This window comes from Melanostigma gelatinosum (assembly GCF_949748355.1).
Source record: "Melanostigma gelatinosum genome assembly, chromosome: 10".
In the NCBI taxonomy this organism is placed as follows: Eukaryota; Metazoa; Chordata; class Actinopteri; order Perciformes; family Zoarcidae; genus Melanostigma; species Melanostigma gelatinosum.
This window is the reverse complement of record NC_136643.1, coordinates 18,339,798-18,354,402: the sequence shown is the minus strand read 5'-3', so window position 1 is coordinate 18,354,402 and position 14,605 is coordinate 18,339,798. Positions and strand designations below refer to the sequence as shown.

The 14,605-nt window shown below is 42.4% G+C and overlaps 1 protein-coding gene across 1 annotated transcript; it reads left to right on the top strand.

Annotated features, from left to right (window-relative positions):
- Positions 1 to 1,398: 1,398 nt before the first annotated feature.
- On the top strand, positions 1,399 to 14,535 carry bin1a (bridging integrator 1a; the record flags this gene model as incomplete). The annotated part of the gene is made up of 20 exons (XM_079276991.1): positions 1,399 to 1,485; positions 2,420 to 2,500; positions 2,737 to 2,791; positions 2,934 to 3,028; positions 3,715 to 3,810; positions 4,042 to 4,152; positions 4,267 to 4,359; positions 5,411 to 5,496; positions 5,662 to 5,737; positions 6,223 to 6,287; positions 6,754 to 6,801; positions 7,730 to 7,805; positions 7,995 to 8,117; positions 8,327 to 8,410; positions 10,057 to 10,077; positions 12,219 to 12,623; positions 13,185 to 13,238; positions 13,718 to 13,792; positions 13,919 to 14,020; positions 14,115 to 14,535. The coding sequence occupies 20 exons, from the start codon at positions 1,399 to 1,401 to the stop codon at positions 14,214 to 14,216; spliced, it is 1,935 nt and encodes a 644-aa protein (XP_079133117.1). The 3' UTR covers positions 14,217 to 14,535.
- Between the last annotated feature and the right edge of the window lie 70 nt (positions 14,536 to 14,605).

Here is a 14,605-nt window from a genome sequence, read left to right as displayed (position 1 = left end):
TGGGGGGGTCTTTTGGTTCTGCTTCCTGTTACTTCCCTCAGCACCAGTGTTAGTTCAGGACCTTGGAGAGCTCTCAGCCAGCACACGCCACCTGCATCAACAGAGCTGCAGTTTATTTCAATCATAAATATTAAAGCAAATGTATTATAAATAAATAAATATTGTGCGGGTTGTTGTTCGCCAGGAGACGGAATGTATCAAATGCAGCCAACTTGTAGTTTAGACCTGGTCACAATTAATTCACTAATAATCACTCGGAACAGCCTGATCTGTGTGATGTTGGCAGATTCCCCTCTACACGTGTTAAGCGCCGCTTTTGTGGCCGTTGAGCAAAAACAGACAGATTTTAAAAAGTGTAAGAATTTACTCAGGGTTCTCTACATAATGTTCGTCTGTGGACATGAAACGTCAATGGCGCCATCTCCTGGAAAGCTCCTTGTGGCGACACTTGTCTTCACCTGATAAAACCTGTTGTAGTGTATAGTGGCAGATGTAGTTCACTGTATCCTTCGAGCTGTTGACCCTCCAGGAGAAGACACGCTATCAGAGCATCAGAGCTAGTGCTTGACAAGCAGTCTACTCCATCAAATGCACATTTTACAATCAGTGGCTCGTTTTAATGTAGTTTAATTTTATTTAACGTTAAATTGGTATGTTTTTGATCTGTTATTTCCAAACCAAGGTGCACTGCAGAAAACATATGAAATCATTTCATCTTTAAAACGTAATGCCTTCATAGTGTCTCGAAATAAATCATTCCTTGAGTCACTTGTCTGCTGAGCTGCACTCCAGTGATCTACTATTATAATAATATCAGACTGAGACGTTAATACACGCATGCTTGGATTCAGGCCAAACTGTGACTGTTCGGTTGATAATTCATTTTTTGCTTGACAAAATTATTTTACATTGATGATTTTAAGACGTCATAATCATAAGGTCGGACGATAAGTGTAAGTAAAAAAAATGTAGATGGCAAAGATAAAGAAAGAGCATTTTTTTAGCACAGTAGGTGCAGCATTTTATTCTAAAACAGCACATCGTGTTGACAATGTGCGTGTAGCTTTACCACTCGATGTCTCGTTTACTGTACAGAGTCCTGTGTGGACGCGCAGCAGCATCTGTGCCTTTAAGAGCCTCTCAAGCTGACAGCATCCTCCTCTGTCACGGACGCGCACTCGGCTGCTCAACATTTGAGAATACAGGTTAGCTTTCTGCATACACATCCTCCTAAAGATACATCACAACGTCACATAATTACATTTATTGCTATTATTTCTCCACTGGACATTAATGCATTACATTAATTTGCCTCAACGGTCGCCGTAGCGGTCCATCCGATCGTTATTGCTCTTATTTCCTTCCTTCCCGCATCCAAAGACAGATCTACGCTACAAGATGGCTGAGTTGAATTTGGGGAAGGGGCTGACCGCAGGGAAAGTGGCCAGCAACGTTCAGAAAAAACTGACGAGAGCCCAAGAAAAGGTAAGAGCTGCTCGCCAAACGGGTTAATGGGGAACGGTGTGGGGACTTATCACCCGGGCCTGCAAGCCACGAAGCAGCAGTGCCACATCCATCCTCCACCAAGGCGAAGTGTCGCATCACGACATCATCATAATAAGTGCAGGGATGCTGACGGCCTATTTGGGGATGGGGATGTCCACTCCAAACACATCGCTACCGTGGTCAATGTCATTCAGCGGGCACGTGCATATTGCGCTGAGATCTAAAGCCTACTCGCAATTTATCCGATGACTGATGTGTTTCTGGCATTCTGAATTATAATGGCGTTTTCAATGTTTCAATGTGAGTGTTTGTCACTTAAATGGTAACTGCTGAAACTCTCTTAAATTTTGCCAGCACTATGATGATAATTATTGTCCATGCTGAAATAGATATAGGCCTAGTCTGCGTTCATGGAACCTGCGCGTTGTGCTCGGAATACATGGCAGGGGGCGCTATTTGTCTATCATAGTGCATCATAAACAGAAGAGTGGCAGAGTGAAAACAGATAATGGTGCTCCTGTAAATCCAGTTTGCTACATGTGTGGATGTTACTGTATTGACAACATGTCAGCCTAAATAATATATACAATCCATATATGCATTTTATACAGCCAATGTGACTTATCGCTGATATTTATTTACTTATCATGAGATGAAACAGTATTTGTTTAATGTGTGTTCCGATTGCTCTTTTTAAACAATGCCTGTATACACTGTGTCATATATTGCTTTTGCAACCAATTCATTTTATCCATGAATGCAGAGAAATCATATTTGATCTAAAAGAGATCCTGACAATTAAACAGGTGACGTGTCTTTTAGGGAACAGGTCCCGTCCTCTGTCCTATAACTGAACACAATCAATTGCTACCCTAACCTTTGGTCATCTTATGATGTGTTTATTAACTGACAGGTTCTTCAGAAGCTTGGCAAAGCCGATGAGACCAAAGATGTTGCTTTTGAGGAGGAAGTGATCAATTTCAACAAACAATATGTGAGTACAGTCCAATGATTGGCACTATGCCGTATGGCAGATTCATATATCTAATTTGCCAAGAAATCAAAAATTCTATCGTGACTCATTATCGCATCCTTAAAAAAAGACACATCTTGCCAGACTTTTTTAGTCACGTCTGGTAAATATGTTTTGGCAAAACAGGCTGTGAACGTTTCTCCTCACGCTGGTTAGTTTTGGGTTCTAAGCCCCATGTTTTGTGTTTCACCCCCCAGACTGAAGGCAGCAAACTGCAAAGGGACCTTCGGGCATACCTGGAGGCAGTGAAAGGTGACACACACACGCCTTTACCGATTCACACCAACAAAGTTGTACATGTAAACACACAGTCGTGGATGTGTAAATAGTACACACCATAACCTGCAAGTATCCGGTGATGTTCCACTAATGTGGAATATGTGTTTGTCCTCAGCCATTCACGAGTCCTCCAACAACGTGCAGGCATGTTTGAATGACATGTATGAACCGGAGTGGTACGGCAAGGACGAAGTGGATTCCATTGTGGAGGTCAGAAACCCTTTTCATGAATGAGTTTTAAATGCAGAGATTGCCTGCGTGTGTGGGAGTTTTCGGACAAACTGGTTTCCATATAGAGGTCAGAACCACTTCATTTTATAGTTTGTATATCAGTTGATTAGCTGAGTGTGTGTGTGTGTGTGTGTGTGTGTGTGTGTGTGTGTGTGTGTGTGTGTGTGTGTGTGTGTGTGTGTGTGTGTGTGTGTGTGTGTGTGTGTGTGTGTGTGTGTGTGTGTGTGTGCTTGGCTCCTGATTAGCTTATGCATCACAGCAGCTATTTTTCATAGGGTCTGTAAAGCTGTGTCCTCTTGGCAGAATCATCCAAAATTACACATTCACATTTCTTGTGAGAGATGTTGATTAGCTCTTTGGAATTTCCTCCGACTAAGTTTATTACTCTTGAAGATCATTTTGGTTTAATGGTTCTTATGTGACAAAACTACTACAAGCTAGCTGCAAAAAAAATATGGCAATCAGTTTTAGTTTGTTCTTAATTTGGATTCAAGATCATGAGCGAAGACATATATGCGGAGCTACAGGAATTAACTCAGAGGTGGTGCAGAAATGCGTCTGGGAAGCAGCATAGGTTGCGATAAAACAAGCATCACAAGCAATTTGTAACATCAAATCTGTAATTGTGATTATGCGTGGTACTGTTATGTTCATCCATGCCGTAGGACTGTGATGTGCTGTGGACTGACTACCACCAAAAGTTGGTCGATAATGCTCTCATCTCCATGGATACTTACCTGGGCCAGTTCCCTGATATCAAGGTAAGCCGTGTGGTTATCGAAACCAGGAGCAACCGTGACCAAAAATGATTGTTGTTCAGTGTTCATGCAGTGGCAGCCAGGCTTTCCTACACATCTTACTGTGATCTTACTTAAGTCTCAATAATCACACAACCGAAAAGCAATTTTATGTTTAGAAGATGAAAGCTGAGGTCAACCCTGCAGGTGGAGACGCTGAATATTACAAATACTCGTTGTCCTCTTCTTGTCCAGTCACGTATAGCTAAGAGGGACAGGAAGCTGGTTGATTACGACAGTGCCAGGCACAACTATGCCACCACGCACAAGACCAAGAAAAAGGACGGGGGCATTAAAATCACCAAGGTGAAACAAATTCAAAATATTTTGACACAACAGCAGTGGCACTCTGATTATGCCGTCATCTACGTATCCATAAATGATGTGTTTTATTTGTCGTATTCTCACTCTCTCCTCCAGCCCTCCTCTTTGTTGGAGAGGGCCACTCCAGGCTGGGCTCAGGGTATCTTGTCCGCACACAATGTTGCCCAGAGCAGTCTGTCCAGAAACCAGGTACACAATAATCTTTCTGCACTTCCTGTAAGGTCTGTTGACTATGGAACAATGACAAGGAGCATTTCATCGCTCTCTTTTTCAGCCCATGTTGAATGAATGAATGAATGAATTTTATTTATATAGCGCTTTTCACAGACAGTACTATCACAAAGTGCTGAACATAGCAGACATTTAAAAGCATAAAAAACACAATGTGACCCTACGGTCAATAAATTACATACACAGAGTGAATAAAAAAAAAAATGTTAAAGAATAAAATTAAAATAAAATAAAAATGTAAAACAAATGTTAAGAGCAGGTCTAGGACATGGGTTTACTTTTACACAAACGCCAGCCTAAACAGGTGGGTTTTTAGCTGGCTTTTAAAAGTATCCACAGTATCTGCGAGGCGTAGAGTTGCAGGCAGAGCATTCCAGAGCCTCGGGGCCACTGCCTCAAAGGCTCGGTCACCACGGGTCTTAAATCGTGTGCGTGGGACTGACAGAAGACCTAGAGCATTTGACCTGAGAGTGCGGGTGGGTGAATAGGGGCGAAGTAGATCAGCTACATAAGTCGGAGCCTGACCGTGAAGTGCTCTGTAAGTGATGGTGAGAATTTTGAAGTGTATCCGAGATGCTACAGGAAGCCAGTGGAGAGATCGGAGTACGGGGGTGATGTGAGACCGTCGGTTTGTCCTGGTGAGTAATCTGGCGGCAGCATTTTGGATTACCTGCAGACGGTTAAGAGCAGATACACTGAGTGATGTGAAAAGTGAGTTGCAGTAGTCAATGCGAGAGGAGATAAATGTGTGTATGATCATTTCTAATTCAGGCGTTGACAGTGTTCACTGTCACTGGCCGCTGTCGAACGTCTAACGAATGCAAAATGCAAAATGGCAACAACAGAACAACTGCAGACAAACCAGCGTGCTATTTGTCAACAACGCATGCAGACTCACAGACATGCCCCAATACCTTATGCCAACACATTGTGTGTGTGTGTGTGTGTGTGTGTGTGTGTGTGTGTGTGTGTGTGTGTGTGTGTGTGTGTGTGTGTGTGTGTGTTTCAGGCTGAGGACGAGCTGGAGAGAGCCCAGAAGGTGTTTGAGGAGATTAATATTGACTTGCAAGAGGAATTACCTTCACTCTGGAACAGGTGTGTATGTTTTTGTGAGTGTCTGTGGAAATGATTTCCTGTTGGTGTACGCTGTAATTATGCTTCACTTACGTCCGTGCTTCATTGCCATCACAGGATGTTACATTAAGTCAAGCCGGTAATGCTGTCAACAGTGTCTCTCTTTCTCTTCTCTGCCCTTTCTAGTCGTGTTGGGTTTTATGTCAGCACCTTCCAGAGTTTGGCTGGTTTCGAGGAGAAGTTTCACAAGGAAATTGGCCGGGTGAGTCTCGTGTATCGACCGCCATTAATGCTGAATTTAGATAAAGGGCAGACTAAACAAATCGACACAGGGTGTCAGGTAACGGTTGATGGAAAATGTCGACAATGCCGGTTTTAAAAAACATCTTGCTGCCAGGCAATGTCAGTTGTAGTTCATTTATTTTACATTTTTCCGTGTAAATCAACAGTAGGATATTGGGTTTTAACTGACTGCAGAGAGATTATCCTCTGTAGTACTGCCTTAGCTTGAGATATTTAAATACTGTCAATCTGGATTTGGACATGATGATGCAAACGAGCCATAGAGGACGGACACGCTCGCCAGTACTTTGATGATATTACAGAGCAAGAGGAACACCAAACACAATGTCATGATTTTTGTCATAGAATGTGCATATATTGTGCCAGAACAATGTAGGCTGATGATGATGTAATGCAATTCATTTTAGGTATAATATCCAACACGATTTCTTTCCCTCTCTGCAGTTGGATCAGGATTTATATGACATCTTGGAGAAACTGGAGAGTGGAGACACGCAGCAAACAAGCAGGTTGGTGTCAATACATATTATTTTAACATCAAAGATGTTAGAAGGTAAAGATATAGATGAACACCAATGCTATACACTACTCAAAATAACTGGGATATCTTTTTAAACTTGATCTAAAAAATCCTGGTCTACCTGAAAAACATCTTAGAAATCCCGGGAATCCTTTCAAAATGCCTCCTAAATCAATCACTGTTATTGGTCATTTTAACCAGCAAAGAGAAATTGTACATCCATGGCACCTTTTGTAAATGTTTGAACCACTTAAGTGCACATGATTCATTGTGCTTGATGAATGTAGTGTGCTGCATCACAAGTTGAAATGGCTGCAAGCCAAGAGGAAATCAAAACACAACAATATGATACTCCTCGATTAGAACACTACGTATCAAAACATTGTAAGCTACAGGAACAGACAAAGACAATGGCATGCATTAACCTGGAGCCAACCCTGAACCCCCCCTTTCAGAACAACGACAGTTACCCGCGGCGCCTCATCGTCAGGAACAAATAGGAGGTAACCGGCAGCAACTGTGGTAACAATGGTGACACAACTCTTGTCTGTCTGTCCAACTGACCTGTCTGTCCAGCTGTCTGTCTGTCAGTCAGTCTGCAGGCTCGGGAGATTGAAGGAAGAACTTGTGCTTGGTTGTGCAAGTGAAGTCACAGACACACCGAAAACGAGCGCTTTGCCCCCAGAGCTGCAGATATATTAGAGAGTTGAGCAAAACTGCATGTTTAACGCTCCACCAGGCAAGACTGTTGCATAACAATACAACCCAAAGCGTGAGGTTCATAGTGGGATAATGTACATGGATTACCTCCCTGTTATTCCCCTTCTGTGTGTAATCTACCGATTTTCTACCTTAGTTCATTGCTTTAGTGGTGCATATTCCTGAACAAATTATACAGTATATAAAAAAACCTGCTGACACACTATAAGCCTCAAGCTATTGGCCCCCTTTCACTTTCAGTCTTGGTGATGTGGTGCTTGAGCTTTCAACGAATGACCTCTTTCTTCCACTTACACCACCAATTTACAAAATGTCCTGGTCCAGCAATACATTTTAGGTTTTCCAGCCCTCAAAATATCTGCAGGTTTGGGGCCGTTTTTGTCAGCTTTAGAAAATCGTCTCCATTAAAGCGAATGCTTCTGCCTCTGCTCGCTTGTGAGGATTTACCGGAGGCACAGACAAAGCCTGCTTGCATGGGATAAAAGGGACGAAAAGGAGAGGAATGGCAGGACGGAAGGCTTTCTTTTCTTGCATGACAGCTCTTGGATTCTTGTAGAGCATGCCTCGTAACTTCTCAAGTTGCGTTAGCTTTTAGCTGCACTTTTTAGCCTTTGACCTTTCTCTCACTTTGTTTGCCATCCTTGTTACTGTCTCTGTAATCCGGCTGTATCTCTGTATTGCCCTCTATCTGTCTCTCTCTCATTCACTCAGTGTGAGTGTAAAAGAAGCATCTAACCACACTCTGAGGCCAGGAGGACCACCGCCAATCCCCAAATCTCCATCCAAGGTAAACACACTCTGTCTGGCTGCCTCTGTGTTTGAGTTCGTCATCTTTTAACTTTGGAATAAAAACATTTGTAGTCCGTTTTTTTAAATGCAGACCGAAGGTTTAATTCTTATATTACTTCGAGCCTTGAATTTATATTCACTTGTCTTGAGGCACAGCTTAGTCACCATGCTTCTTTCGCTGTTCTAGCTAAGGCCTGCAATGCCTCCTCCGCCGAAGGTGACCCCATGTAAGGAGATGAAAACTGAGAACATCATCAGCCTGTTTGATGCTGCAGCTACTCCTGATATCAACGTCACCTCCCCTTCAGAGGTCAGTCAACAGCTGCTGTCCACAAACAGCCACGGCCCTTTAACTTCCCACTTTCCTGCACTGGTCAGAGCCTTTAAGTATTCCTCCGTCTGGCCTGCCCCTCTTCCTACTTCTCCTATTCTGTTCTATTCTGTTCTATTCTGTTCTGTTCCTTGACCCTCTATTGTGCCCAGTTAGTCAATGAGCCCTCCTATTCCTGTTGTTATCAGTTTGACAGTCCTGCAGTGAGCAGCTTGTTGGACATGGACCTGGACTCTTTCAGTGCAGCAACCAAAGCCTCCACGGTCACACAGGTGGATGATTCATGGCATGAACATATAGACCATAGAGAGACCCTCTACTGCAAGGAATGTCAAGCTTCACAAGTTATTTTAGATTTCATCCAGAAAATCTTTGAATTATTTTCATGCTATTTAAGTTCAAGAGAACTATGCCATCAATTTGTAATACTGTGGAACAAGATCATTTCCAGTTGCCAGTACAGTGGTTTGACTAAATATATAAAAACAAGCTTGATGAGTCTGGATACAAAATGAAATAGCTTGATAAGCTTGGCATGGTTTGAGGTGTTACCCGCTGTGCTTCTTTCCAATTTACCTAAACAAGAGGTGTATGATTGGCATGATGATCTGTAGAAACCTGCTTTTAGGGACCACTACTTCCTGCTTCAGCACTATCCACAGATCACTCATGGCATGGAGTGAAGGCTAACGCCCCGCTCTGCTTCTACTTCTTTCTCTTCAGAACTGTGCTGCAGAACGTAGTTTAAGATACTCGTATGTCATAGGGTTGTACTTACTTTATCTGAGCATGTTAACCTCAATCCTCAAAGAAAATGTGAGAAAAGATGACATCGTTTAGGTCTGAAGTCGTTAACAGTTACCAGACAATATACAGCATTACAAGACTAACAGAAAACATACACATTTAAACATATTTTATCATGCTTTACGTGTTCTTAGAGGCGATCTGGAGGCCTAGTGATATTTAAATCCCAAAGCTCTGCTCTTCAAAACTCCTTAATGAATGTGTTCAAGATCATAGAGCTTCAGAATTACATAAAAACTGTCATTGCTGTCACGAGACGAAAAAGAGAGTGAAACACAGTCCGTGTGGTTGGGGCGATGTTATGTCACTGCAATGCGTGCATTCATCGGGCTCCACCCACTGTACCCATAGAGTCCAGTAGAAGGTGGAGGCTGAGCCCTCTACCAAAGGCCCCTGTCACTCCTATCCTGCTCACCAAAGAGGGTGTTGGATGGCAGACAGCAGTCTGTGCTGCATGATTTACTGTTACCCACAGAGTCCAGTAGAGGGCTCCGCCTGTGCTTATAATACAATATCGTAACCTTCCGTCGTACCCACTAAGATGTTGATATTTCACTGCAGCCTTGTCACATATTGTATCTTATGTTATCAGGGGCTCTGGGATGTCTTCTTTAGTACAGATGCATTGAACATTTAAAAAATCAAATGAAAATCAGCTTTTCTTCGTTTTGATTTATCTGCCAACAGTTATCACTTGCCTCATTGAGAGGATTTTTGCGTCGTCATTTGTGTGAAGATACTCTGGTAAAAGTGGCATTTTACATGGTTAGGGGGGATTGCGTGGACTCTGAATGAAAATATTGAAATCACTTGAGGCTAATTGCAAGATTAAATGATTCCTTATTTGTGTTTTGCTGTGCACCTTTCTCCTATATTCCACTCACTCTGTGCAAAAAACATATGCGAGTGGTCACCTCTTCAGACTTACATCATTTAGTACTTCAGACTTGTTGCCTGTACTCTTCTTCTGCTGGAGATCTCCTGCTATGAGCTTGTAGGGTGAGAGCATGGGACCTGCACTGGGAAGTTCTTATTGAATGCAATGAGTGAAAACAAGAGCTTCGTAAAGAGTTTAGTTCTGTCCTCATTCTGTTTCCTCTTATTTTTACAGCCTGCAAACTGGGACTCATGGGTAAGCATATCATCCTCACCGTAATACGTTGTTTAATGTTTATAAATATTGAATTATCATTATGATCATCATCCTCATCAGAATATTCTTATTTATGTTCATGAAAACCATCAATTAATTTGTTGTTGCTTACTTTTACTACTTAAATAGCCGTTATACAAGCCCCACCCAGGACATGCTGGGTATAGGGACTTGTATAACGGCCATTGCTGCATATTAACAAGCTTTTCCATAAATGGATCTCTTTCATTTGTCCATCTCAAATCCGTTTGTGCGTTGTCTTTGTGTCTGCAGTGCTTGATGTGGTAACACTAAACACTGAAGAGATTGTTATACAGCACAAATAGAACTTGGGAATGAGCGTGGGTCAATTCAGTTTCAAATTGGCATTTTACACTGTTATATATATATTGAATAATATTGAATGATATGCAATCCTCTCTTTTAAGAGGCATCTCTCTGTTCTACCGTACAGGTGCACAGTATATTGATGATAAACAGCGTAGGCCTCAGTAGACCCAAAACACAGGGTTGATTGTACAGTACCACTGACATCCTTAAAAGATGACGAACTTACAAACGTTCTTTTAGCATGAATTTAATTAAAAATTAAACATTTGAAACTGAATCAACCACCTTTCCTTCTGTTTTCCTCCTATCCCTGTATGTGCACATGTTGCACTGACAGAACATGTAACCTTCACATGTTAGCTCCATGTGACACACAGGGAACAGTTTTGTTCTGAAAGTTGAGTGAAGTTGCTCATGTTTTCAGTGGATTGTTTCATGGAAATGAGACTGGTTAACTGATGAGAGCTCGTGGGCAACTTCACAAAGCCTTGCTTGCAACTTGGCATCCCGACCATTCAACAACCTTTTTGTTCATCCCTATCACTGTAAGAGAGATGTGTCTCAACAATCATACAGTTCTGCTGTATTACAGCTTGAGGCAAAACAGTGATAGCTCAGAAAGGAACGACCCTTCTGCTCTTACAAAGCTTCCCTCCTCTTTCTCCATCTGAACATAGCCGTGGGAGTAAAAACTATGCTTGCAAACTACACGCAGAAGATCTGAAATCTATTTTCTGATGGGAAAAGGCTGAGTTTTGCGTTTCCGTCTCCTGCTGCCACCCTTCCTTTTCTTCATGTGTCTTTTAGTTTTATCTGAAACCTTCTCTGTAAAGGTTCAACCTTCTTCATCAATCTTCTTGGGTCTGATGATGATGATGATGGTGATGGTGATGATGATGACTTGCTGCTGAACTCCTCCCATCCCAACCGATGTCCATGGCATCTTTCATGGCCCGTTTCTATGCATATTGAGCAAAACTCTTCCATTTTCCCTTAAATACTACAAATACGCGTAATGTAAATGGTGATTGATGCCATCTCCCCAAACCCTCATCCATGTTCAAATCCCATCAAAATGGTTCTGCAGGTTTTAGCCCTTTTACGAATCAGGCATTTAAAAAGTACCGCCAACCATTTTCAAATAGCCACAGTGGTGCGTTGGGTGAAATGCCAACACTATGCCAACATGCTCACACTGACAATGCTAACTGATGGTTTAGTGCTTAGCATGTTCACTGTGCTGGTGTCCTCTGTTGCAAAACTGTAAACTTCCTGTTGGTACAACTCACACCAAAGCAACCTAGATGGATTAACAGCACTTGGGGTAAGAGGAACAATTTGCCTAATCAAAAAATGTTTCTTGATATAATAATATTAGCATGAGATATAGCAACCACATGTTTTAGTTAACGGGCTAAAGCATAGAAAATCACGTGTATGGTCTTGAACTCACTTACTTTTTGAATACCTTACGCACCATTCTCATATTACAACCCTTATGCACAAAACTAGTGCCTCTTTAATATCTCCAGCAATTTCCTAATCCCTTGTCCATCAAAAATATTTTAGTTTTCCATCGCGCACCGTTTCGTTCATACGTTGGACAAAATGCCCTTTTGTCCATTGTAATGATGAGCCCTTGAATCTGGCCTTAAATATCTCGTATACCTCTCCTTTGTGTCCCTTCCTTATTTCCTTAACCATTTGATTCATGAATCCCTTATAATACCCAAAAGGTGAAATATCTCTTTTTACCTCTGACTCCTTGAAACGTGCCCCTTGCCCCTCAGCATGAGGACAGTGGTGCCCAGGAAGAGGACACCCAGCAGAACTATGACCCTATGACTGCTGCTGCAGACGCCTGGGGTGATGATGGTTCACAGCCTATCCGCTATGACCCCATAGCAGCTGCCACAGAAGGCTGGGGGGATGATGGAGCCGTACCGGTTCGCTATGACCCTGTGGCTCCGGCTCAGGAGGGAGGGGGGGATGATGAGGTCCAGCAGGTTAATTGCGATCCCGAGGCTGAAGCCCAGGAGGACTGGGGCGATGATGGGGGCCAGCCGGTCACAGAGGTGCCGGCCCCCGAGGTGCCGGCCCCTGAGGATGAAACACCTGCAGCTGAAGCTCCAGCTGAAGTCGCTGAGGAAGACACCTCACCAGCTGCTGCTACGTTGGATGATGAAGAGGGTCAGGTAACCGAGGAGAGAGAAAAAATGGAGAGATGCATCTGGACGAAAATGGTGGATGCATCGATTTTTGAGGAGGAGATTTGAGCATGGGGTACTGGAAAGAAACAGATGATAGGGAGATACATTGTGAATGAAAGCTGGAGGAACGGATAAATCTTGAGTTGGAAAGATTTAGGGTGCATTCGGACCAGCAGCATGGATGCATTGCTGTGGCACAAAGGGAAAGCTGGAAATGAATTGCTGAGGGAAAGTGTACAGCCATCTACTTCTCAATACACATGACTAATCCCAGTCACTGTTAAACAGAAATACACGCATGTAGTGTGGTGTGCAAAAGCTATATGGGAACTGTGCATTAGTGGCCATGCTTACTAACTATTCGACGTACTTGCTTGAATTAGCCATGACTTTCCTATGTAGGCTGTGCAGCGTGTCTTCTTGTCCGTCTTTGTCTTGTCTGTCTGCTCTTCTGTCTTCCATTCTTTCCCCTTCCTTTTTTCAATCTTTCATCTGTCTCATTCTCTGACCTCTCTCTGTTATTCTTCTGTGTCTCTCTGCTCCCAGGGTGAGTCTGCAGCAGCTGCTGCAGCACCAGAGGAAGAAGCACCAACAGAGGAGGTACCTGCAAGATTAACTACCATGACATGCAATAACTGTTATGATGTGCTTTTTATTGCTTAATTAGAGTTCCATATAATGATGTTTTATTGTAATTATAGTATGTGTAATATTGTAATATTATATATTGTAATAGTACACATATCAAGAGCTTACACAAGCCCAAATGTGTCATGTTTTAGGTGAATATATGGCATCATGTTTCTTCCCATTTTCTAGAAAGAATCCATCTTATCACATAATCTTTTGTCTATAATATGTAAAAAAAAAAAAAAAAACTTTAAGCATTTTCTAAAACCAAGTATTCCTTTTCTTTGGTGATGACATATTCTTTCATGGAAAATTCTGCTGGCAGATTATTGTAAAATCATGTTCTTAAGAAAAAAAATACTTTCAGGGCTAAATTAATGTTTCTTTAAAAGATTTGAAAAAATTCACCGAGCACCTCATGTCATTAAATGGAGCTTCTGTATTTTCAGACACCTGAAGTAGCAACAGAATCAACAGAGGTAGCATCAGAGCCCAAAGAAATGCCACCTGGCTTCTTGTTCAAGGTAAAACAGGATACAGAATAAAAAACATTCTCAATGGTGCTGAGCATCTACTGCTTAACCCAAACATATATTGTACTGTATATATATATATGCAAATCATTCATGTTAGTTTTTACGTGATTATAGCTCCAGGTGATGCATGATTATGTTGCCAACGACACAGACGAACTGGAGATGAAGACTGGTGATGTGGTGCTGGTAATCACCTTTGACAACCCTGACGAACAGGTACACACACAGAGACACACACACACACACACACACAGTTATGTGCTGTGGTGTCACAGTGACAGTGTCTTTATTTGCATGTCTGTGTTTTTAGGACGATGGCTGGCTGATGGGAATGAGGCAGGATGACTGGCTGCAGAATAAAGAAAAGGCCGCTAAAGGAGTATTCCCAGAGAACTTCACACAGAGGCTGTGAAAGAGGTGGAGAGGACGTCATTCCAGCTCCCTTCTTCATGTCTCTCTTCCTCTTGCCTCAATCCTTCCTTCCCTCTCTTGCCCTGATATTGTCTCTTGACTGGGACTTTGGCCATAGAAGCAGAGCTGTCACAGCCCTGGCTGAAATCTTGCATTTCTAAGATCTGCTACACTGTGCTAAAAGTGGATCTTGGCATTTCTCTGGATTTCTGGCAACATTTACAATTACAGATGTAGCCATTTCACAGGTCCCACTCTTTGTTGTCCTGCTTCTCCATACTGAAGGAATTGATAGGAGGATCCTGATCATACAGGATAGATGCAGGAACAGGTGCCTCTGCAATGGCTACATTTGCACATACATTATAATGTTTTATTCTTAGCCATGTC